Source organism: Trichosurus vulpecula, chromosome 7 (assembly GCF_011100635.1).
Source record: "Trichosurus vulpecula isolate mTriVul1 chromosome 7, mTriVul1.pri, whole genome shotgun sequence".
In the NCBI taxonomy this organism is placed as follows: Eukaryota; Metazoa; Chordata; class Mammalia; order Diprotodontia; family Phalangeridae; genus Trichosurus; species Trichosurus vulpecula.
This window is the reverse complement of record NC_050579.1, coordinates 38,326,939-38,348,280: the sequence shown is the minus strand read 5'-3', so window position 1 is coordinate 38,348,280 and position 21,342 is coordinate 38,326,939. Positions and strand designations below refer to the sequence as shown.

Genomic DNA, 21,342 nt, shown 5'->3' with positions numbered 1-21,342 from the left:
AAGTTAAAAACATTTAATTTTAAAAAGCTTAAAATGTTTAATTAAAAAAATAAGTTTGAAAATAAATGCTTGTTAGTTGAAACAAAAGTTAAAATGCTCATCAATTGAAAAAATTAAACCCTGTTAATTGAAAAAAGTGTAAAAATTTTTAGTTGGAAAAATAGAAGTATTAAAAATGCTTAAGTGATAAATTCAAAAGTTGATGCTCCTTAATTAAAATGCGTTTAAAAATTCTTCTAATTGAAACAAATAAAAGTTGAAAGTGGTTGTTAACTGAAAAATAAAAATTAATTTAAAAAAGTTTTAAAAAAAATTCTCGTATATTGATTGGTCCGCGAGCGTTCAACGGGACTTTTAAACTTTGTTTCTCCAACTGAGCACGCCTTTTCTTCTTTGCACTGCGCCTGCGCCCAGGAATCTCGCAAGTCCCTCCCTCTTCGCAGAGCGCCCCGCCTCCGCACCTACGGACTTCCGCCAAGTTGTAGCGGCAAAAACAATCCGCGCCACAGCAAGCAAGTCCGGGATCGCCTGCGGGGGGCGGGGAACTGACGAACCACGTGCTCGCCCGGCAGGTCGGAGGGTAAAGGTTGGAGAAAACTTCCGGAAGAGGCTCTGCGCATGAGCGCCGGTGCCGGTGCAGCTTTCCTTCGCTTTGCCTGGAGCCGAAACCATGGCGGAGATCATCGAGGAGCACATCGAGGACCGACTCCCGGAGCTGCTACAGCTGGAGCGGGTCGGGCTCTTCACGCGCAAGGAGATTAAGTGAGTTCGCCGCCGGTTTGGTGGGGGGGAGGTGGTGCCCCGGGGGGAAGGCGGACCTCGTGTGGCTGCCGACGTCACGTTTGTTCTTCGCGGCGGGAGATGGCGTGGGCGGCGTCCTTGCCTCGTGGAGGCTCCGCGCGCGCACTGTCTGGCTCGGGGGGCAGTGGGCGCCCCAGGCGTCCCGCTCGCCTGCCCCCAGGTGTCCCGCGCGGCGTCTCCTGCCGCTGGAGGAACCAGCTTGTCGGTTCCCTGGTATGACGGCGCCCCCTAGTGGCCGGGAGGCCAGTCTTGAAGCTGGCAAGAAGGCTCGGGGTCAGTGAGTGGGTCTTTAATCAGTGAGCCGCCTGGCTCCACCTGCAGGAACTAAGGGAGCATTGCTTACCTCCGCCAGCCCGGAGGGATGGAGGTGCTCGTGCTTGCCTCGAGGTTGCTGCGTGTCATCATCATCCTCATCCTCAAAATCAGCAAGCACGCATTAAGCACCTGCTGTGTGCCAGACGTGCTAGGCACTGGGAATAGATACCAAGAAAGACTCTCGGGGACCTTACAGTCCAATAGGACAGCCGGCAAACAACCTTGTACAAATGAGATGTAGATGGAATACATAAAACGTTTCTTAAGCACCTACTGTGTGCTAGGCATTGTGCTAAGCAATGGGGATAGATACCAAGAAAGACTCAGGGGTCATATAGTCCAGTAGGACAGCATGCAAGCAATCTTGTACAAATGAGATGTTGGAATACATAAACATTTATTAAGCACCTGCTGTGTGCCAGATATTGTGCTAAGCACCGGGAATAGATGCAAAGAAAGATAGAAGCAGTCTCTACTGTTCAAGGAACTTATAATCTAATGGAGGAGACAGTATGCAGACAACTGTACAAATTGCATATAGAAAGGCTAGATAAAGCGTTTTATTAAATGACTACTGTGTACCAGGCACTGTGTTAAGGATTGGGAATAGATACAGAGAAAGGCATAAACAGCTCCTGCCCTTAAGGAGCTTATATTCTAATGTAGGAGGCAACATGCGAACAATACAGTGTAAATGGGAGGCAGTCTTGGAGAGAAGGTACTAGCCAAGTGCCAGAAAAAGGCTCCTTGAAGAGGGTGGGATTTGGACTGAGTCTTGAAGAAAAACAGGGTAGCTTAGGTGAAGTTGAGTCAGTAAGCAAGCATTTGTTTAGCACCTACTGTGCGAAGGCAGGAGGTGGGAGAGCATTTCAGGCATGGGGAACAGCCAGTAAGAGGCATGGAGTCAGGCACTGAAGTGTTGTGTGAAGGCCAGAGTTGCTGCCTTATACAGTAAGTGGAAAAGAAGACTGGAAAGGTAGGAAGGGGCCGTGTTGTACGGGGCTTTAAAAGCTTAACAGCATTTTAGATTTTTAAAAAAATTTTTTTTTTGCTTTTTGGCAGGGCAGTTGGGGTTAGGTCACATAGCTAGGACATGTGTCAAGTGTCCGAGGCTGGATTTGGACTCAGGTCCTCCTGACTCCAGGGCCGGTGCTCTACTCACTGCACCACCTAGCTGCCCTAACAGCATTTTATATTTAATCCTGGAGGTAATAGGGGGCCCCTGTAGTTGATTGAGTAAGGAGTTAACGTGTGGTTGGACCTGAGTTTTAGGAAGATACTTGCAGCAACCAGAAGGTGGACTGGAGGGTGTGCAAAACCCGTATTCATATTTTGCTTTGTGTTGCCTGAGAAGCCTTGGATAGTAGAGATGGTTTAACTGTTGTTATATTGTGGTTTTAAAATATTTTAAATGTGGATTGGGTTTAAAAAAGCATAGCTGATATGTAGTCTCTGCCTTTTTCAAAGGGTTTATTTTAAGCTGTTTTGTTTTCCCAGGGCTGTCATTAAGAAGGCCTCAGCATTGGAATACAAAGTACAGAGGAGAGCTCTTTTTAAGGAAGACTTTATCAAATATATCCAAGTGAGTGGACTGATGGATGATTACTTCTTCCCTGAAATTTTATTCCTTTTTCAATTAACTAATGACTGAGCGAGCTTGGCATTTGTAAAATGCATTTTTAAATACCTAACCTGGAACATTTAGAAAAGGAAGTCTTGATAGCGGATAGCTGGCATATGCTTTCACTGAGGATGAGTCATGTCCACTTGAAATTTTTTACTTTTTTGATGGGGCCACAAGAAGGGTCGATCAGGGCAGTAAAGATTCCGTATCAGTAAGGCGTTTAATAAAGTTCAGTCGGAGGCTCCACGTTTTAAAAGAGACATCAGCCGTCTGAAACAGATCCAGAGGAATGAAGGGATTAAAGATCTAGAGACTGTGCTATGAAATGTTATCGAGGGATCAGGAGGTGCACAGCCGTGGAAAGAAGAAAACTTGGGACGGATATGTCGGGGGCTGCCGGAATGAATGAACATCTGGGTTCAAATCCTGCCTCAGATGCTGCCTGGGTCTGTGGCCTTATAAAATTCTTCTCGTTCCCTGGGCCTCAGTTTCTTCTCTGTGGCAGCATCTGGAGGCAGATTCTGGATCGCCATGGACTTTCTTCCCCTGTGAGCTCTCCTTTGATAAAATAGGCTCCTTGGGGAGAGGGCCGAGGCCTCTAGGCACAGTCAGAAGCCAGACGATTTGGAATGGGTTGGGAAGGCTGAGCTCGCTTCCTTTGAGGTACCTTCTGAGTCATGGTTTTAATCAGAACCAGCTTCTTTGCCATTAGAAGTGCTGACAGATGGGCCAGTTGTGGAGAGAGCCCGCTGATTTGTTTGATTCCGTTCCCAAGACATATATTTAGCACCAGGTGTAGCCTGCTGAATTCCTGGTCTTTCTGAAAACCATTATTGTTGTAAATGGTGCACCTTGACAGTCAGTAATCATCGGTTACCACATGCCTTGGTTTTTGTAGCTGCCAGGCCTCATCCACAGCTCTTGGCTCTCCAGCTGGCTCCGTTTGTTTTTATTTTGAAAGTTCAGGATTCTTCTGTTGTTCCATTTCTCTCTGTGTATATTCTGACATGCCATGCGGTTTCTTCCCTGTAGTATGAAATCAACCTTCTGGAACTGATCAGGAAAAGAAGAGCGGTAAGTGATTGGGGAAGGCGGGGAGGGAAACAAAACAAAATGTAACATGCTCTTAGGCAGCTAGAGCTTGGCAGGGGCCGGCTCCTGGCTATGCTGTGCTCCCTCAGCCTTCCATGGGCACCCAGTAATATTTGGTTTTAGTACTTTTGGATTGTAAATACTATAGGAGTAATGCTAGGGATTTTAATCCTCCCCCCATGGGGGCATTAAAACATTCCTCTTGACCTTTGAGCGTTTGCAGACAAGTGTATTTCAATAGAATTGGCTTCTTTTGTAGTTCTGTGTATTTTATTTTATGCATATAAAAACATTCCGAATGGGCTTCCACAGACTGCCCAGGGGTCTGTGCTACCCAAAATGTTAAGAGCTGCAGACTTGGAGGCTGTAGGGGTGAAGATTTTGATCACATGGTTGTGTGCCATGGTTGGATCTGTGCCTAATCCGGGGAGGCTTTTAATCCCAGTAGTTGAAGTAGGGGGTGAGGAGGGCCTGGAGTGGGCAGGGGTGGGGAGGAAGGGTGGTGTGAGCTCTGAGAGGGGGATGAGTTTGAGAGATTAGGGAGAAGCAGAGTCCCCTTCCGAGCTGGTGTTTGGGGTGACAGTGGGGCTGGGGGTCCTCCTGGAGGTTGAGGCTTTGCCTTTTGGTCCTCAGCGCACCAGATACTTCTTTAAGAAGGAGGAGATTGAGTTTTCGATTGTGCACAGAATACAGAACCTCTTCCGTCGAGCTACATCCAAGTGGAAGGTCAGCAGGTTTGGGGCTTTGTGGATGGTGGGAGGTGGTACTGCTTGTAAAGGGATCGACTGATTTTTAAAAGCCCGCCTAAGAATGTCAGGATTTGGGCCCTGGCTACCTGGCAAGTGTTCCTCCACGTGAGTCCCCTTGGGGCGATTCCTTCTCATTCCAGGCACATTTTTGGTGTTTTCTGAAAACACACTGGCTACATTTTATTCTCTTTTTATTTATGATCCCCTGAGTTGGTGGATGGGGAGGGAAGAGGGGTGGCAGGGAATGGGAGATGGGTAAGACAGACCCTGACTTCTCCCATGCAGATTTCTAAAAGTGGGACAGTGAATGGCTTTGGTGTGTCAGCTGTTGTGTGAGAAGCCCATGTAGCCAGGGGGAAGGCTGGCGAGCAGAGTCAGTGGTCTATCTGGCAGTCAGGAGAGCTGAATTCGGGTCTCCTCTGCCATGACCTCTGTGTGGCCTTGGCACATCCCCTTCTGTGGCCTAACCCTGGGTTCCCTCTGTGAAATGAGGGGTTGGACTGATTCATCTCTCAGCCTTTTCCAGCTCTGAAGTTTGGTGAAACCACCCGAGGGCTTCCTGTGGAGTTGCTTGGGCTGTGCCTCTGCCATTTACCCCGGTGTGACCTTGGGCTAGTTCCCTGCCCTCCTCAGGCCTCTGCTCCCTCCTCTGTAAGATGAGGAGGTTGGGTTATTTGGCCTCTGAGGCCCCTCCAGCCTAGGTCTTTGTAAAATCTGTTCAGAATCAATTCCAGCTTATTTTGGTGGGCAGGAGGCAGCCTCACCTTTACGTAGAGGGGAAGGGATTTCCCCAAGGACTTGCCCTAGGTAGTCAGGGGCAGGGACAGGATTGGAACCCATTATCCTCTGACCCCGGATTTAGTGCTTTTTCTACTGTACTGTGTTACACGTGCAAAGAAAGAAAAGTGAGCATTATAGTTGTGTCTTAGGGATTTGTAGGTAATGAGTAGTCATACCCCCTCCCCCCCCCCATCAAAATGATGCAGAAGAAGGGAACTGCAAAAGAAGGGAATGGGCATCTTTCTGTCTTTGAGGATTGGCTTTTTGATTAGGGTAAAGGGAGGGGTGTATTCAGAAATGAAGGGGATGTAAAAACAAAAGATTAAGATTCTAAAGTTCTGTCTATATGAACTAGATAAAGAATGTGGTTTTTATTGTGTTTCCCATAGGAAGATATCCAGCTCTGGATGTCTCACATAGCCTTTTGTAAGAAATGGGTGAGTATGAGGGCTTTGCTTTTCCCTCCCTCTCCTTTATTTCCTGACCTTTTATTCCTTTTATTCACTGTCTGCCTACCCCCAGGCCATATATGTGATTGCACAGCCCCATGATTTTCACTGAAGTTGGGAAGAAATTACTGTCACTTAGTTCAAGAAACCTGAAGCATATCTTGTGAGCAGAGCTCACATGCTGGGCAAGATACACAGCTGGGATCAGATGAAGACTCTGCTCCTAAGGAGTGGGGGATTATGGGCCAAACAGCTCTCTGTGGGACACAGTGTTTGTTGAGGTTTCATGGCCCACTTTGATACAGTGCTCTAGAGTTGGTAAAGTACTTTTCCTCCCTCTGGCCTTGTGAGGTGGGTAGTAGGAAGTATAATTATCCCATTTTACAGAACAGAAAGCTTCCGTGAGGAGAAAGGGTAAGTGACTTGTCCACCCTCCTATGGCTGGTTAGTGCCAAATAGGAGACTAGACCACTAAGCCTGCTGCTCTTCACCCTGCTCCATACAGCAAACTGCTCCCTCTCCCCTGCCCCCCCACTAAAATAAAAGATGGACACAGAATTTGGGAATAGATCTAAAGAAGGGAAAAGACCTAATGGAGGACCTGCCATCTTAAATTAAAGCCTTAATTCTTTTTAGTGAATGGATTTCCAAGTTGTCATAAATTTTTTTTTTAACAAATTGGGATTTTTACCGTGGAGTTTGTGAGATTGGGTTTTAAAAATGTTTTGATCACAGTGGTTCAGTATCATTGGTTCTCTTTGTAATTCTATGCATTTGAAACATGGCTCTGAGAAAGGGGTGTATAGGTTTCCCCAGACTGTTGTCAAAGGGATCCATGTGTAAAAATGGTTAAGAACCCCTGGTATACATGAACGTCAGGAAATCCGAATGTAGCTTTGATTTGCTTTAGGATGACTGGAACACAGGGGACAATGTAAATCCCCCTCAGACACCTGCTTTCTTTGTGACAAGTCATTTATCCTCTCAGCCTCGGTTTCCTCGTCTGTCAAATGGAGGTAATAATACCAGTTACCTCTTAGGGGTGTTTGGAGGAGGACATGAAATGAGACAGCCTGTCCCAAAAATCTGAGTGCAGTTTTAAAGTTTTGATAGCTTAAAATGGCAGTAAGACTTCGGGGATCCCCTGTATGTGCAAATGCTTTGCACACTTGCGCTGTGTAAATGTCCGTTATTATCTATGGCCTTGTTTTGGTGTGTTTAGATAATCCTTATAGTTTTGTTGTGACTGCTCTAGGATCCTGGCCCCCAGGAATCTAGCAGAAGATAATTAGTCTGAGGCCTCATTGTATCTCCTGTGTCCTGGGGCCTCAGTAAGTGATGGGATGGGCTGATCAGGCTGAGACCAGGAAGGAGCAATAATTCTTTGCACTTCAAGCAGAATTGTTTTTCTTATCTCTTACAGAATAACAGAACCCAAATTAGTAAATTATTCTCTTCCCTGTTGGCCATTCATCCAAATAAACCAGGTATGTGAAGCAGGGCTCATTTTATATGTTGGTTTATAAAGGCTTCGAAGTGATGGTGGGCTGGTGATGGTAGGGGGGCTGATGGAGCTCTGTGGCTCAACTTGGATAGGGTGGGAATGAGGCCTGGCCTGCCTCAGCCATCTCCTAGGACCTAACTTTAACAATGGTAGGCAAGTGGCTGGATTTTGGACTCTCAGCTTCTTCTTGAGATAGTCCAGTAGGGTTTAAGGGGCAGCAAAAATGAGTGACCTAGATTTTAGAGAACAGGATTTTGTTTTAGGCCAAGGATTTGCTTTTCAGCTTGCTGGCTGGCTTAATTAGTACTGAACTCTGCTAAGATGGTCACTGTAGGCAGTGACAGAATTTCAATAGAGTTCTTGCTGATTATTAGCAGTGGGATCTGGTTTGCTTTTTACCCCCCTCTCCTGGACAGCACTGTGGATCATGGCAGCCAAGTGGGAGATGGAGGATTGCCTCTCTTCAGAAAGTGCCAGGCATCTCTTTCTGCGGGCGTTGAGGTTCCACCCAGAGTCTCCCAAACTTTACCAAGAAGTGAGTATGCCTCAGCTGGGGGTCAGGCCCTGGCAGAGTCCTGGTGCTTTCATGTTGCCTGTTAATTAGGTGGGTTGTATTGTTCTGGATATGGCACACCCTTAAAATGGAGCCTTTTCTTAAAAAAAAAAATAATTCTGAGGTGTAGCAGGACATCACATGGGATTACAAAGGAGGCCAATTGATCAAAACATTAAAAAAAAAAAAAAACAAGTTCCTGGACCCTAGCCTAGGTTAAGGACCTCTGCTTTATATTGGAGTCTACTGAATAAAAAAAAAAAAAAGATCTCAGGAGAGCCCTCATGCTGAGAGTTTGAATCAGGGCTGAATTGGGGACTGGAGAGCTAGTGCTGGCCCCAGGGCAGGACAGAGATGTGAGCAGTCCTGCTGTATAGCTCAGAGAGCCTGGGAGCTCAGGCCTGCCTCTCCCTAGCAGGACAGCATGGTGGGCAGTCACCTTCATCTCCTCTTTCCACCTCTCTGCCCTTTTCCTCCTTCCTTCTGGATCTACTCTCTCTTTTCCTTTTCCTTTCTCTTTTCTCTTCTTGGAACCACACTCTGCTTTGCTTATGATTTTCTTCTTCAGAGTCCACAGGCTGGGGATGGCCAGACGCTCACTTGATAAATGAATGCCAGTGTTTGTCAGGGAATTTCTCTGTGTGTTAGGGCATTAGGCTGACCAGAACAGGATTTCAGGCTGCCTTGGAGCCTCCGTGTGTGATCCAGCCAGTGTGGCTCAGTCATCAGTGAACTTGTAACTACTCTGCCTCAAAGGGGAGGGAGTTTTTGGTCTCTGTCTTCAGGGCTTCATAGCAGTCACAGCTGTGTTGTAGTCAGTGTGCTATATAGTTACAGTGACATCAGAACCACCTTTTCCTGAGGTCCTTGAACATAGTGTGGTAATCCTTCTGTTTAGTATTGTTAACACGTTTTTTAATTATAAACTTAACTCGGAACAAAACCAAATAGTCAAGTAGGCCTATAAAATACGGAATAACTGCCACCCAAAACCTTTAGCATCGAACAAAGAACGAAGGAAAAAACCTGAGCTTTTGGTCTTTGTCCCCTCCTAAGCCTGTCTGAGGGTCCACATCTGGCTTTGCTTCTGTTGTGCTTTTAGAAAATAGTAATTCTGTAGGTTATTGGCAGTCACGTTAAGCCATAGTATTGTCTTTGAAAGCAAAGCACGAGAGAAATGTTACCATTTTATTTTATGGTTAAAGTATAGGTTTAACCCTGTGATTATCACATATTACAGTGATGATAGCATGACTGACTAAAGGTTGCAGTGCGCTTTGTGCACCTTGTCTTGTCTGATCCTCACAACCACCCTGTGAGGGAGATTCTATGGGCGGTATTGCCTTCATTTTTAGATGACTGAGTCTGAGAGGTGAGTGACGGAGAAGTCAGGGTCACGCTAACCACTGATAGTTCAGATCAAGGCTGGCACTTGGTCCGTGCTGCCTTGAGGAAACTGGTTGCTTTGATTCTCTGTTTACCCATTTGCCACCTTGATCATCTTGGAGTGGGGGTGGGGTGAGGGGTGGTGGGTGGTGGTGGTGCTGTTTTTGCCCAGTTTTCAGGGGCAAGGGGGAAATATTTTTTTTCCTCTTGCCCCATCTTTAGTATTTTAGGATGGAGCTAATGAGTGCTGAGAAGCAGAGGAAAGAGAAGCAGGAATTTGAACAAGCAAAAATGGATTTGGTAAGATCCTAAACCAGTGCAGCTGGTGAAGGTTGGGGCCTTTGTTCCTATTTGAGAGTCAGAAGCATCCTTGGGAGGATGAGGGGGAGTCTCCTGTCCTGCTTGTCATGCAGAGCCCAGATTGTTAATAGACTTAGAAAGTTACCAACACAGAAGAGAGCCATCAGCACAATTGGTTTTAACAATGGCTGTGATAGGGAAACCCTCAGCAGCCCAGCAGAAATCACTGAAATTTTCCGAAAAGGGGACTAAGGATTCCAGGTGCAGGGGTGTGGGGGAGACTATATTGAGAGGTGCTTGAAAAATAGAACTGGAAGAGAAGGTAAAATTCATCAAGAGCTTTTTAGTTTTTTTTAAGGACTTTTTAAAAAAGAAAACCCCAAACAAAAAATAAAATCACTCAGGAAAGACTGACTTAAGTGTGATTCCCAAGCCTGATTTAATTTCCTTTTTTAAAGAGTTGAAGGGATGAGATGAGATAGATTACAACCCACTCTGTCCAGCTTTCACTGTTTCTCCTCTCCCCACAATGAACAGATCAGATACAGGAACCATTTTAAAGAAGGGTTTTAGGGACCATCTTGTTTTAGAGCTGAGGAAATCAAGGCCAGAGTAGTTTTGATCTCCCTAGGTTTCCCTGGCTAGTTAGAAGCCAGGTCTCCCAACTTGCTGTCAGGGTTTCTCCTGCTATGCTGTGCTTTGCTTCTCTCGAAGTTTGGCTTTCTAACACCCTCTTTAGGATGCACTCGATTATCCAGAGGAGGTCCTGAATGGCGGCTTGGCACGGATTGTTTATAAAGAAGCTGTGAGTAAGATCAAAGGTATGCCTCCTACACTAGTGGGGAGCAGGTTGTTATGATGTATAGGACAAGCGGAAGCAGCCCAGGAACCAGCATGGGTCTCCTGAAATGGAGAGCGAGTCCCATTGTGCTGAGAAAGTGCTTAACTCCATTGCACCCACTTCAGTATTCACCTACCTAGTGCCTAGACTTCTAGTTCTGGGTGTCATCGGGTAGGGGACTCAGATGAAGTGGATGCTTGGGGTGGGATGGACCGAAGACAAGTTGAAAGTCCACAGAAAGTCCGAAGCCCAGCGGAGAAAGGACCTTCCTTGTCTTGCTGACTTGTGGACCTTGATTCCTTCTCTGTTGTCTTTATTTTTAGGTGCCGAATTTCATCTCTCGTTGCTCTCAATTGCAAAGTTATTCACTTTTGCACAAGATCTTCAGAAAGAGATTTACGACCAGTAAGTGGAGGGAGGAGGAGGGGCGTGTTGTAGGTGTCTGTTTCTGGGGTGTGCTCTACGGAGCAGGTTTCTGATGTGGGGTGTGTAGAATTAGAGGAAGCCAGTTTCATCGTCATCATCATCACTGGCATTTTTGTAGAGCTTTATGCTTCACAATGTGGTGCTTCCTTTTATTTCATACGTTGTTTCCTTTGATCCTCACTAATTCTGGGAGGGAGGTACTCTGATGAGCTGAAGACACTGAGGCACACAAAGGTGAAGTGGTCTGTCCAGGATCACAAAGCCAGAAAGTGTCTGAGGCAGGATTCACACTTGGGTCTTCCTGACACCAAATCCTGCACTCTAGCCACTGGACCAGTAAAAGCAGTGATCACAACAGTGTAAACAGAGGCAGCAACAAAACAGTGGGAACTGAGTGCTGTGAAAGTGTCATGACCAGCCTGGCTTCAGAGAGGAGACAGAGAAAGCTACCTGTGATCTCCCATCCGGCTCTGACCCTCTGGTGCTATGGACATGCCAGTCAAGGTTGAGTTTGGATGGTCATCCTCTGGCTGTTCTAAGGAACATCCCTGAGACAGGGAGCAAGGGAGGCTAGTGTGGGGACTAGAGGGGATGCCAGCACACATTGATTGTGAAGAGGAGGAGTGGCTCCCTCCTTGGAGGAGGTTCAGGTTCCTGGTGAGAGCCCCAAAGGTCGCAGCAGGCAGCCGGGAAGGGAGAGGCTCTCTCCAATCAGGGCAGAGGGGTGCCAACAAATGCTTACTGCTCCTCCTGCCATGGAGGTGGGGGGCGTGGGGGTGGTATCTCCTCCACTCAGACCAGTTCGATGATTGCAAAGTTAGTAGCATCGCTTTGTTAAATAGCAGGCTCTCGATAAATGTCCACAGCATCCTAGATTCCAAGCCAGAAGGGAGCTGAGACGTCAGATCCAACCCTTCATTTTACAGATGAGGAAACTGAGGCACAGAAGTTCTGCTGCTTGCCCTGAGTTACATAGCTAGTAAGGGTCCAAGCTTGGTTTGGAACTGGGTCTTCTGACCCTAGTACATAGCGGATAAAGCACTGGCCTGGAGTCAGGACCTACCTGTAAGACCTAGGACAAGGTGCTTAACCTGTGTTTGCCTCAGTTTCCTCAACTGTACAGTGGGGATCTTACCAGCACTTACCTCCTGGGGTGGTTTCGAGGATCCAGTGAGATGACGTTTGTAAAGCACTCAGCACGGTGCCTGCCATGTAGTAGGCACTACGTAAACGTGTACTCCCTTCCTCTGCTCAGGTCCGTTAACATAGTTATAGAAGACCTGATTGGCACAATGGCTTGTGTGCTCTTTCCAGGGGACCCTTGGTTTCTGCCTGAGGTTGTTAATCCCCTGGGGTGCTGACCAGCATTGGGGTTGACCGTGACCTGCTGCCTTGTTAGGCTCCTTCTCCCTAGCTTCCCTTAGGACAGAGCAGGTGGGAGGAATCTCTGTGTTCCAGCCTGCAGGTTCTGCATGCCGGGGACCCCCTCACCTGGGACTTTGTGGCACGGCGAGAGCTGGAGCTTGAGTCCCAGCTGCCTGAAGAAGTTGCATCCAAACAGAGGAAAGCCGCAGAGGTAGCCCGCAGGGAGGAGCGCTGCTGTGCTGTCTACGAGGAGGCCGTGAGCTCTCTGGCTACAGGTTTGTCTTTCTGGCTATGATTAGGAAATACACCCTGCTGTCTATGCCTGGAGTGGGTTTGACCTCCCACAGTGAGTGGTGCTAACCCTGTTCTCCACCAGGAGCTGTTCAGTCATAGGTTTCTTGGTGGAGGCGGGTGGTGTGGGGGTGAGAGTTGGGTTTGGAGTCTGAGGACTTGGGTGCGAATCCTGATCTGCCACTTGATCACTGTCTGGGTCATCCTGGGCCGGTCACTTCCCTCCGAGTGGGCCTTCGTTTCCCATCTGTAAAATGAGTGTGCTGGACCGGATGATCTGGAAACTGAGGCTCCAAATATATCCTGCGAAGGCTGTGAGGTTTTAAACATTTTCCATCATCACTCCATCCCCCTCATTGATGAATGTGGTGCACAGCATATGGCAGCAGACTCTGGCCTGCACGCTGCAGCCTGCGTTTGTGTGGCTCCCAAGCTAGGGGTACTCATCCTGGTCTAGACACCTGTGATACTTCATTTTCACAGCAACTCCCAGAGCAGAATCTCCTTTGATTGCTTCAGCCCAGTGACTCCCGCCCTGGTCACTGAGGTTTGGTGACTTGACCTGGGTCTCTCTGCCAGGGGACCTCAAGACAGGACCTGACCCCAGGTCTTCCTGATCTCTGTCCACTAAACCTCCTAGTGCATATTTTAGGAGGAACAAATAATTCAACAACCAAAAAGTGAAATGCACAATACAGCAAGGAGTATAATAAGCAACATTTAGCAAAGCAGAAGGAACCAAATGCATTAACAAGCAGCAAACAAGCCCTTTTGATTCTGGTCTACTTCCTCTCCTACCTTCCTTTTAGTCTTTCCTCCCCTCTCCCTCCCCTTCTCTGCCACTCTCCTTCTCTTCTCACCTCGCCCCTTCTCCCTTCCTCCCTGCCCGGCCCGTCCTGAATGGCTCTGGTGTAGCTGCGGACAGAGTAATGTTGACAGTAGTGATGAGGGTGGCCTTGTTTGGGAAGGGGTTGTGGATCAAATGCTCCTTTTTACCCTAGGCATTTTATTTTAGAATACATTGGAAAAGACCTTGCATTTATCATTGTTTTTTGATAATGCTCTGTGGTATATATTGAATGGCATTTCTTAACACGTGGTATTGCCCCAGCCTGACTGCAGTTTCTGGGATGTCTTGTTTCCTAGCCCATGAACCTGGAGTGACGGGCTGCTTCGAGGGAGTGAGAATTTAGGTTTTCCTCTGCCAAGAAGTAGCGGCTGTTGTTGAAATGAAGGATCTGGTCTCACTGATTACGGGTCCGCTTTTTTTTTTAAAACAAATAAATGTACAAAGCCCAGCGCATTTCCTGTCCATATGACCAAGAACAAAAACAAACACATTCATAAGGGTTAAAATCTCAACCGTGACGTCCTTAGGGCTTCAGACAGAATTAAATGAGTTAACAAACCCGCACAGAAGATGCTTCTGACTTGTGTCCTGTTGTGGGTCAGTTAGACGTTCTGCCACCTTTGATCCACTTTTTCTTAAAAACAAAGCAAAACAAAACAAACTAGTCAACCTGTGATGTTCTTTCTGACTTTATAGAGGCTATGTGGAAGTGTTACATCACCTTCTGCTTGGAGCGATTTAATAGAAAAACGAATAACAAGGAGCTGAGAGAGAAGGTAAGGCACAAATCATGTCACTTGGTCAGGTGGCAGCATGTGGACCCATGGATACCCAGGCAAAACCACCCACCTCTGAGAATTGGCCACCTCTTTCATAACCCTTTTTTCAGAGCCTTAAATAAGGTTTGGTTTTCTTCATATCAACATAATTTAAAAACCCTTACTGTTTGGGTTGGATCATTCACTTTAAATCCTTTTTTTTTAGGATTCACTTACTCTTTATTTTAAAAAAATTTTTTTTTTCAATTAAAAATCAATTTTCTCTCCTTCCTACTTTTCCCATCAGGAAAAACTAAAAAGGAAAAACCCTTGTAACCAGCATGCATAGTCAAATAGAACATTACAGTGTTGGCCATGTCCAGTAGTATATGTCCAAGTCTGCACCTCGAACCCGTCCCTCTCTGTCAGGAAGTGGGTAGAATGCTTTATGGATCTTTTGACATGGTGGCTGGTCATTGTGTGGGTAGAATTCTTAAGTCTTTCAGAGTTGCTTGTCTCCATAGTGTTGTTAGTCTGTTGGCTGTTCTGGTTCTGCTCACTTTGCTTTGCATTAGTTCATAAAATCTCCCTAGGTTTTTTCTGAAATCATTCCCTCCATTTCTTACAGGATAATTCCATTATATTCATAGGCCATCATTTGTTCATCCATTTGCCAGTTACCAGGCAGCCCCATATTTTCGGGTTCTTGGTGTCACAAATATAGCTGCTTTGAATGGCCATATATATGTGTCTCCTTTTCCTCTCTTTGTTCTCTGGGGTAGAGGCCTCGAAGTGGTGTTGCTGGGTCGAGGTATGCGTGTGAATTAGAGAGGATTAGTGTCTGGGCAGTTTCAGATTGTTTTCCAGGATGCCTCTGCCACTGCCTACCCTGGGCAGATCCCCCAGCTTTTCTGGGCCTTGTTTTCTTCTCTAAAACCCGGGAGTTGGCAGAAGGTAGTTCTGAGGTCCCTCGCAGCTCAGGCCCTGGTCGTTCCCTTCTTGGGTCTTGGATCCTAGGATCCTGTCCTTGTTGCTGCTTCCTCCCCACCGAGTCCTGGTCCTGTGCCTCTGGAGCCACCCTGGCTCTCATGAGCCAGCTTTGGCTTTGTCTCACCTGGTCCTGGGCTCCTGCTGCATTTCTAGGCTTCTTTCGTGCCTCGCCAGCATACATCCTCCCCCTGCTCTCCAACTCCCTTCTACATGTGGCCTCTTCCCATTGGAATGTTAATGTTTTGAGGGTGGTGGAATTGGATTGCTCTTTTTTTTTATTCCCAGTGCTTAGAAAAGTGCCTGGTCCTTTGTAAGGCCTTAATAATTGTCTGTCTGTCTATCCATCCATCTGTTCCATCTGTTCATCCATCCATCCATCCATCTATCCATCCATCCATCTATGTTATATTCCACCTCTATTTCCGCTTCAATTTCACCATTGGAGAGCAGTAGCTTCCCTTCCTGAATTGTCAGGAATATTGCAAAGTGCTCCTATTCAAAGTCCAGGGCCCTTTCACCAGGATTACATGGTGACTCTGTTCCCTTGGTGATTTCAGAGGCAGGAGCGGGCTGTGGATGTGTTCAAGAGGGCCCATGAAGCCATGCTGCTGTCTGAAGACCTGTACCAGCAGTGGGTAAGGAGGTGGGCTAATGCTGTTCTGTTCTGTTGGGTGGTGAGTTCTTCCAGAGCCCAGTGTGGCCACTTTCTTGTGGGCTCTTGGCAGTTCTCCTTGGGGGCCTGGGGGGGATGGGCTCATTGGAGGCCAGCAGCCTTCACTTGAGGCCTTGTCTTCATCAGAGAGGATGAGGACTATTTGGGCCATGGCACTTTTCATTCTTTTAAGTAGATCTTTTATATTTTCACTTAACAAACATTTATTTTGTCTCCCTCCTTTTGTAACAAACATGCACAGTCTGACAAAGGTACTGCCAATCTGGCCACCCCCAGGAGCGATTCTTCCTGAGTCTCTTGATTCTGACAGGAGGGGGCAGCCAGGCTTCCTCTGCATTGGTCCCCCAGGGTCTTGTGGATGCAGCATCAGTCAGGGGTCCTAAGTTTTCTGTTGTTTGTCTTCCTGGCATTGTTCTGGTTTTCTCCCCTTCACTCTGCCTCAGTTCACACAAGTCCTACCACCTGGCCCTTCTGTCATTTCTTACGTATTCTAGTGGATGCATATATCATCGTTTATTCAATTGCTCCCCAAAGATGGAAACTTCCTTAGTTTCCATTCCTCTGCTGCCACTGCAGAAGAGAGATGCGGTAAATACTTTTGTGTGCTCGGGTCCTTTGCCTCAGTCTGTGATTTCTTTGGGAGGGGATCGAGGCCCAGGGAACCACTGCATTTCTCAGAGACCAGCTCCTAAAGTCTGGTCATGCAGGGGTCTGCTTCCCCACTCTCTCTGGGTCAGTCCTGATTCGTTGATGTGTTGATAAAGATTTATTTAGAAGCAGTAGTATGTGTACGGTATTAATAAGACACTGGTAGGGTTTGCACTGGACGGAGTAGAGCCGTATATGTGACCAGACTCCTAGCATTGGAGGAGGCTGAGGTTGTGTGAGCCTTTGAGGCCATCTCAGCTGCCCCTGAGTTTTACAGCTGAGGAGTCTTACGCCCAGACAGATGAAGGGATGCCCCCAAGGTCCCCCAGTGAGCAGCAGAGCTGCACTGGGGCCCATGTCCTTTGATTTCAGCCTGAGCACTCTGTCGCCTGCCCAGCCCTATCAGGTCTGGCCCTTCCACATTTGCAAATGCTTTATGTAGGTCTTCTCCTTGGAGCCTCACAGCAGCCCAGGATGGGTGAGCAGGGAGGGGCTGCTGCAGGTGAACATCCCTCTTGTCTGCCAGGCCCCTGTCTAGCTGGGCTTTGTAGTTCTAGTACAGTCTGTTCCTCAGCAGGCCATCTTTCCAGTCTGAGTTACCATGATTTTCTGGAGTCTCCTGTTCCTTTCTCACCATCTCTCTCTCATTTTTTGGTTATGTGTATTCACCTCCCACAAAGAATAGACAGAGGTGAGAGAGAAGGAGGCCCTCTCACCTGACTTCTGTGCCTCGTGGTGGCCACTCTAGTTGAGGTTGTGTGCGGGCAGGGGGAGGTTTTGGACCTCACTCCCTCCCTACATATGGACGCCGAGGAGCTGTCTATGATTACAGCTTTGTTCTTTTATTTTGTGTAGCTTGACCTGTTGCTGGGCCTGGGCTTCACGGAGACTGCTCTGGGAGTGGCCCTGGCCATAACAGACTGCTGCCCAGACTCGGCCGCCAGGTGGCAGCTGCAGCTGCAGCTGCTGATCCGGTTAGAGAGCAGCAAGGTCGATGAGCGTTTTGAGGAAGCTGTTCGGCACCTGAAAGCCAAGGTCTGTGAATCCTGCCAACGTGAGGGTCCTGGGGCTGTGCCCTCTGCACGCACATGGCTGGCGAAGGCCAGCTGCATGGGGTGGGCTGGTGTTTCTTAAAAGCTGTCCCTTCTCTAGAAAACTGGCTGTCACCCGGGGCAGCCTCACCTGCCTCAGAGGCGGGAGACTGTCTGCTCCCTCAGTGCAGGGACTGTCTGCCTGGCATGTGGTAGGTGTTAAACAAGTGCTTGTCGATTGGCTCATTACTGGTCCAGGAGTGCCTGTAGTTTGCAGCTCACAGCCACGAGTCCTGCTCTTCTCAGTTTGTTTTTTGTTTGCAGGATTGTTTGCCGTTGTGGAGTTTGTGGGCAGAGTGGAGTGAAGGGACCCACAGTGAAGCAGACACCGAAGCCCTCTTCCAGGTGTGGCCTGGGGATGGGTCACTGATGGCACCCAGCCAGCTCCTCTCTTTCTCCTGCTTCTGCACTTGTCATAAGTTTAGTGATCATCAGCAGAGACCAAGAACAAGGCAGGATGGGAAAGAAGGGAGAGGCTTGGCTTGGGTTTGGATCCCACCTCTGAGCCTTAACTCCCTGGCTGACCGGCCATTTGCACTGTGTGGGGCCTTGCTTAACTCCTCTGAGGTCTCCTCTGGCTTAAGAGTTAGGGTCCTGGGAATCAAAGCTTAGGTAAAACCCTTCACACTTAGTGAAGCTGAACCAACCAAGTGAACCTCAAGCAAGGGAGGAGGAGGAAAAAGAGAAGGAGGAGGGGGAGGGAGGGAGGGAGGGAGAGAGAAGGGGAGAGAGAGAGAGAGAGAGAGAGAGAGAGAGAGAGAGAGAGAGAGAGAGAGAGAGTGTGTGTGTGTGTATGTGTATGTGTGTGGTGTGTACAGGTATAGTTGTAGTCAGGATGGTTTGGGTTCTGTTCATCTGGCTTTACCTCACATTGTAGAAGGAGCCTCCGCATTTCCTGGTGTTGGCCACATTTGATTTTTGAGGAACCACCATAGTACATTTGTATATGAATACAGATTAGTAATGACATCAGCTAGTTTTCAGCCGTTTGTTAGATGTACCAGTTGCTTCCACTCTTTGGCCATCACAGGCGGTGCGGGACTGCTGCCTCAGGCAGTTCTCCTGGGGATAGAGTTGTAGCCAGCAGTTCTGCCCTGTTTCTGCTCTCAGGACTCCTGGGCCTTCCCATGGGTCTGCAGCTGAGTTTGCCCCTGTGTTGTCTCTCCCAATTAAAGGGTGAACTCCTTGAAAGTAGGGATCTCTTGGCTTTTTCTCTGTGTCCCCATTGCTTAGCACAGTGCATGGCACCTTGTAAGTGCTTAACAGACTTCTTTATTCTTTCATTCAGTCACTGGCAAACAGTTCGATTCCTTGAGGGTCTGAAGCCTCTAGCTCTCCGCTGGGTTGGCTTTGGGATGATATTTCTGTTAATTTTCCTTATGTAGATTGTTTCTGGTTTCTTCCACATGCCAGAAATCTCTCCTTGCTACTGCCCCTGCTGATTCTGCGGTCATGAAAGAGAAGTACCTTGATTGGGCTTATCGGACCGGTGGCCGCAAGAAGGCAAAAAGAGTCTTTATCAGGTGAGACGAACTGTCCCTGTAGGTGCCTCATGTGGCCCGTTCTGTCACTTACTTGGCCTTTTTCCTCTTGGCCGAACTTTGTAATTCTCTATCATATCAGGTCTTGAAAAAGATGACTTGTGACCTTTTGGGCCTCATGTGCAATATGTGGTAGAGACCGATGCAGGTTCATAACTGGCAGTTATGAGTGAGAGACTAGGTTTTCTGTAAAATTCTGCTTAAACAAAAACCCAAACAACAACTCTAGGTCCAAAGTGAGTATTGAAAAATGGTTCCTGAAATTGAGAAATGACGGATACAAGGAAGAGTTGGGCTGGGGTGGGGAAACAGAGTCATGACAAAGAAGTCATTGGCCATTTAAAGTGCTGGTGGTCAGTGCTGGTGCTGGGTGGGCCTGAGCCCTGAGCTCATCTAGCCATCTTGGCTTGCTGCTACCTGGTGCATGGGCCCTCTTCACTATAGGGTTCTTCCGCAGTGATGGGCACGTGGGAGAAATAAACATTTCTTCTTTGTAGTTTACGTGAGAACCGCCCATTTTCAGTTCAGTTCTTCAGGAGGATGATCCAGATTGAAAAGGAACAGGTATGTGAGTGGGGGCATTGGTCACTGCTTCCTAATTGTTCTGAAAGGCCTCCAGCTCCCTGGGGCGGGGGTAGGGGAGGGGGGAGAGGGAGAGTAAGAAAGGCTTAGCAAACATTGGTCCCGGGAGTCCCCTGGCCCTGCCCCTCTGTAGTGCAGACCAATTAGTAGGTGTGACTGACAAGAGAGAAGAATCAGAAGCTAAAAAACATGGGAGTTCGGGCCTGGCTTTAGGAGAATGTCTTCTATGAAAATCCAGACTTCACTTGTCCCTAAATTAAATGGTCTCCGTTTACATTGCAGACATTTCCCAAGTGAATTTAAAATGTCATTGGATTTGTATGCAAAAGCCACCAAGGTGTTATTAGGGTCACTGTGCTAAGAAAGCAGGCTCTCCCTACCTGCACATGGAAAACAACCCCAGAGCTGAGAGAGAGGGTAGGACAGGATTCTGTTATGAAGGTATAGGTAATGATATGTATCAGCTTCTCTTGAGAGTGTAACAGAAGGAAATAAGCTTAAGATGAAGTAATTGGGATTTAGGGTAGCCAAAAGAGTGAGCTTCTTTTCTAGGAAAACACGTCATGCTGAATCAGGGCCCTTAAGAAGGATTGCCCTGTGTCCTGAACTCTCCTGTCTGCTTCTTTGGCAGGAAACTTGCAAGATGTTGAATTTAAGAGAATACTATGAGAGAGCTTTGAGAGAGTTTGGTTCTGTGAATTCTGGTAAGGAATCTCTTTTTTGTTGGCAATACATGTGTGGGGGTGGAGGTGGGGTGACTGACAATCCTGTAAATATATTTTTGGAGTCCAGGCCTTAACTGTGGAGAGGGGTAGAGTTGTACTTAATTTTTTCTGTGTCCTGGTTCCATTGGGCCATCAGTCTGGTGAAGCTATGAGCCCCTTCTCAGTCACATTTAAAAAAAAAAACCTAAAATACATAAGAACTTTTTAAAGAAAATCAATTATAACAACATGCTGTTACCAGAATACACACATATAACAAAGAAGCCCTTGCGCATAAGAGCACCATTTTTTATGAGTGACCTGAGCTCTTCTGGCCTTCAGAACTCTTGGATCTGGTAAAGGCCAGTGACCTGGTCATTGCTGGGGCAGCATGCCAAGGGATAGGGTACACACACTGGTGTGACTGACTTTTTTTCTTTTAAGACCTGTGGTTAGATTACATCAAGGAAGAATTGAACCACCCTTGTGGCAAACCAGAGAACTGTGGGCAGATCCATTGGAGAGCCATGAAGATGCTGCAAGGAGGGCTGGTGGAGGAGTTTGTGGCCAAATACACTTTACTCCAGATTGGCCAGTTGTAGGAAGAGTCGACAGCTGGACTTGTGAACTCTTTATAAATCCCTGCGGTAGATTGATGTTGCAAGTAGATCTACCATTTGTACAGAGATGTTTGACCTTGATTCACAGGAAATACCGAACTCTGCTGTCCGACTCCTGACTAGGAGGCTTGCTCCTTCTTGGATTCCCATTTGGAATCTTTAATCTGGAGGAGAGAATTAGTGAAAGGCTTTTCTGCATCCAGAACAGAAACAAACCTCTTCTACCCCATTGACCTTCTCCAGAACTGATGAAACTGGAACATCATTCTTCTTTCCTGAGCTGAGGCAATAAGTTTTGTCCCCTTGTCTCCTTGGCCCTGTCCCTTCTGGGTTTTATCTGTTTATATTTTGAAAGGCAACAAGAACATTTCTTTTCTGAAAAGCACCCAAAGTGTATTTGAGCTCATGG

At 47.3% G+C, this 21,342-nt stretch overlaps 1 protein-coding gene across 2 annotated transcripts; it reads left to right on the top strand.

The window, feature by feature from the left end:
- The first annotated feature begins 608 nt into the window (after nt 1–608).
- Nucleotides 609–21,318, top strand: UTP6 (UTP6 small subunit processome component). Of its 2 annotated transcripts, none has more exons than XM_036767066.1 (19): nt 609–762; nt 2,614–2,698; nt 3,773–3,814; nt 4,466–4,558; nt 5,751–5,798; nt 7,234–7,297; nt 7,731–7,849; nt 9,476–9,553; nt 10,293–10,374; nt 10,718–10,799; nt 12,279–12,460; nt 14,023–14,102; nt 15,632–15,709; nt 17,251–17,430; nt 17,751–17,831; nt 18,900–19,009; nt 19,525–19,591; nt 20,241–20,313; nt 20,758–21,318. In XM_036767066.1, exons 1-19 carry the CDS (start codon nt 671–673, stop codon nt 20,913–20,915), a joined length of 1,794 nt encoding a protein of 597 aa, XP_036622961.1. In that variant the 5' UTR covers nt 609–670; the 3' UTR covers nt 20,916–21,318. The 2 variants fall into 2 exon arrangements, with proteins under 2 accessions (XP_036622961.1, XP_036622960.1); XM_036767065.1 differs by having other exon boundaries at nt 626–762; nt 7,692–7,849.
- The last annotated feature ends 24 nt before the right edge of the window (nt 21,319–21,342 follow it).

Bases quoted from the DNA above. Each gene is read 5' to 3' on its own strand.
- UTP6 (XM_036767065.1), top strand. From the start codon at position 671: ATGGCGGAGATCATCGAGGAGCACATCGAGGACCGACTCCCGGAGCTG. The intron at 2,699-3,772 runs GTGAGTGGACTG...TCTTCCCTGTAG, and splicing joins ACTTTATCAAATATATCCAA to TATGAAATCAACCTTCTGGA. The intron at 10,375-10,717 runs GTATGCCTCCTA...CTTTATTTTTAG, and splicing joins AGCTGTGAGTAAGATCAAAG to GTGCCGAATTTCATCTCTCG.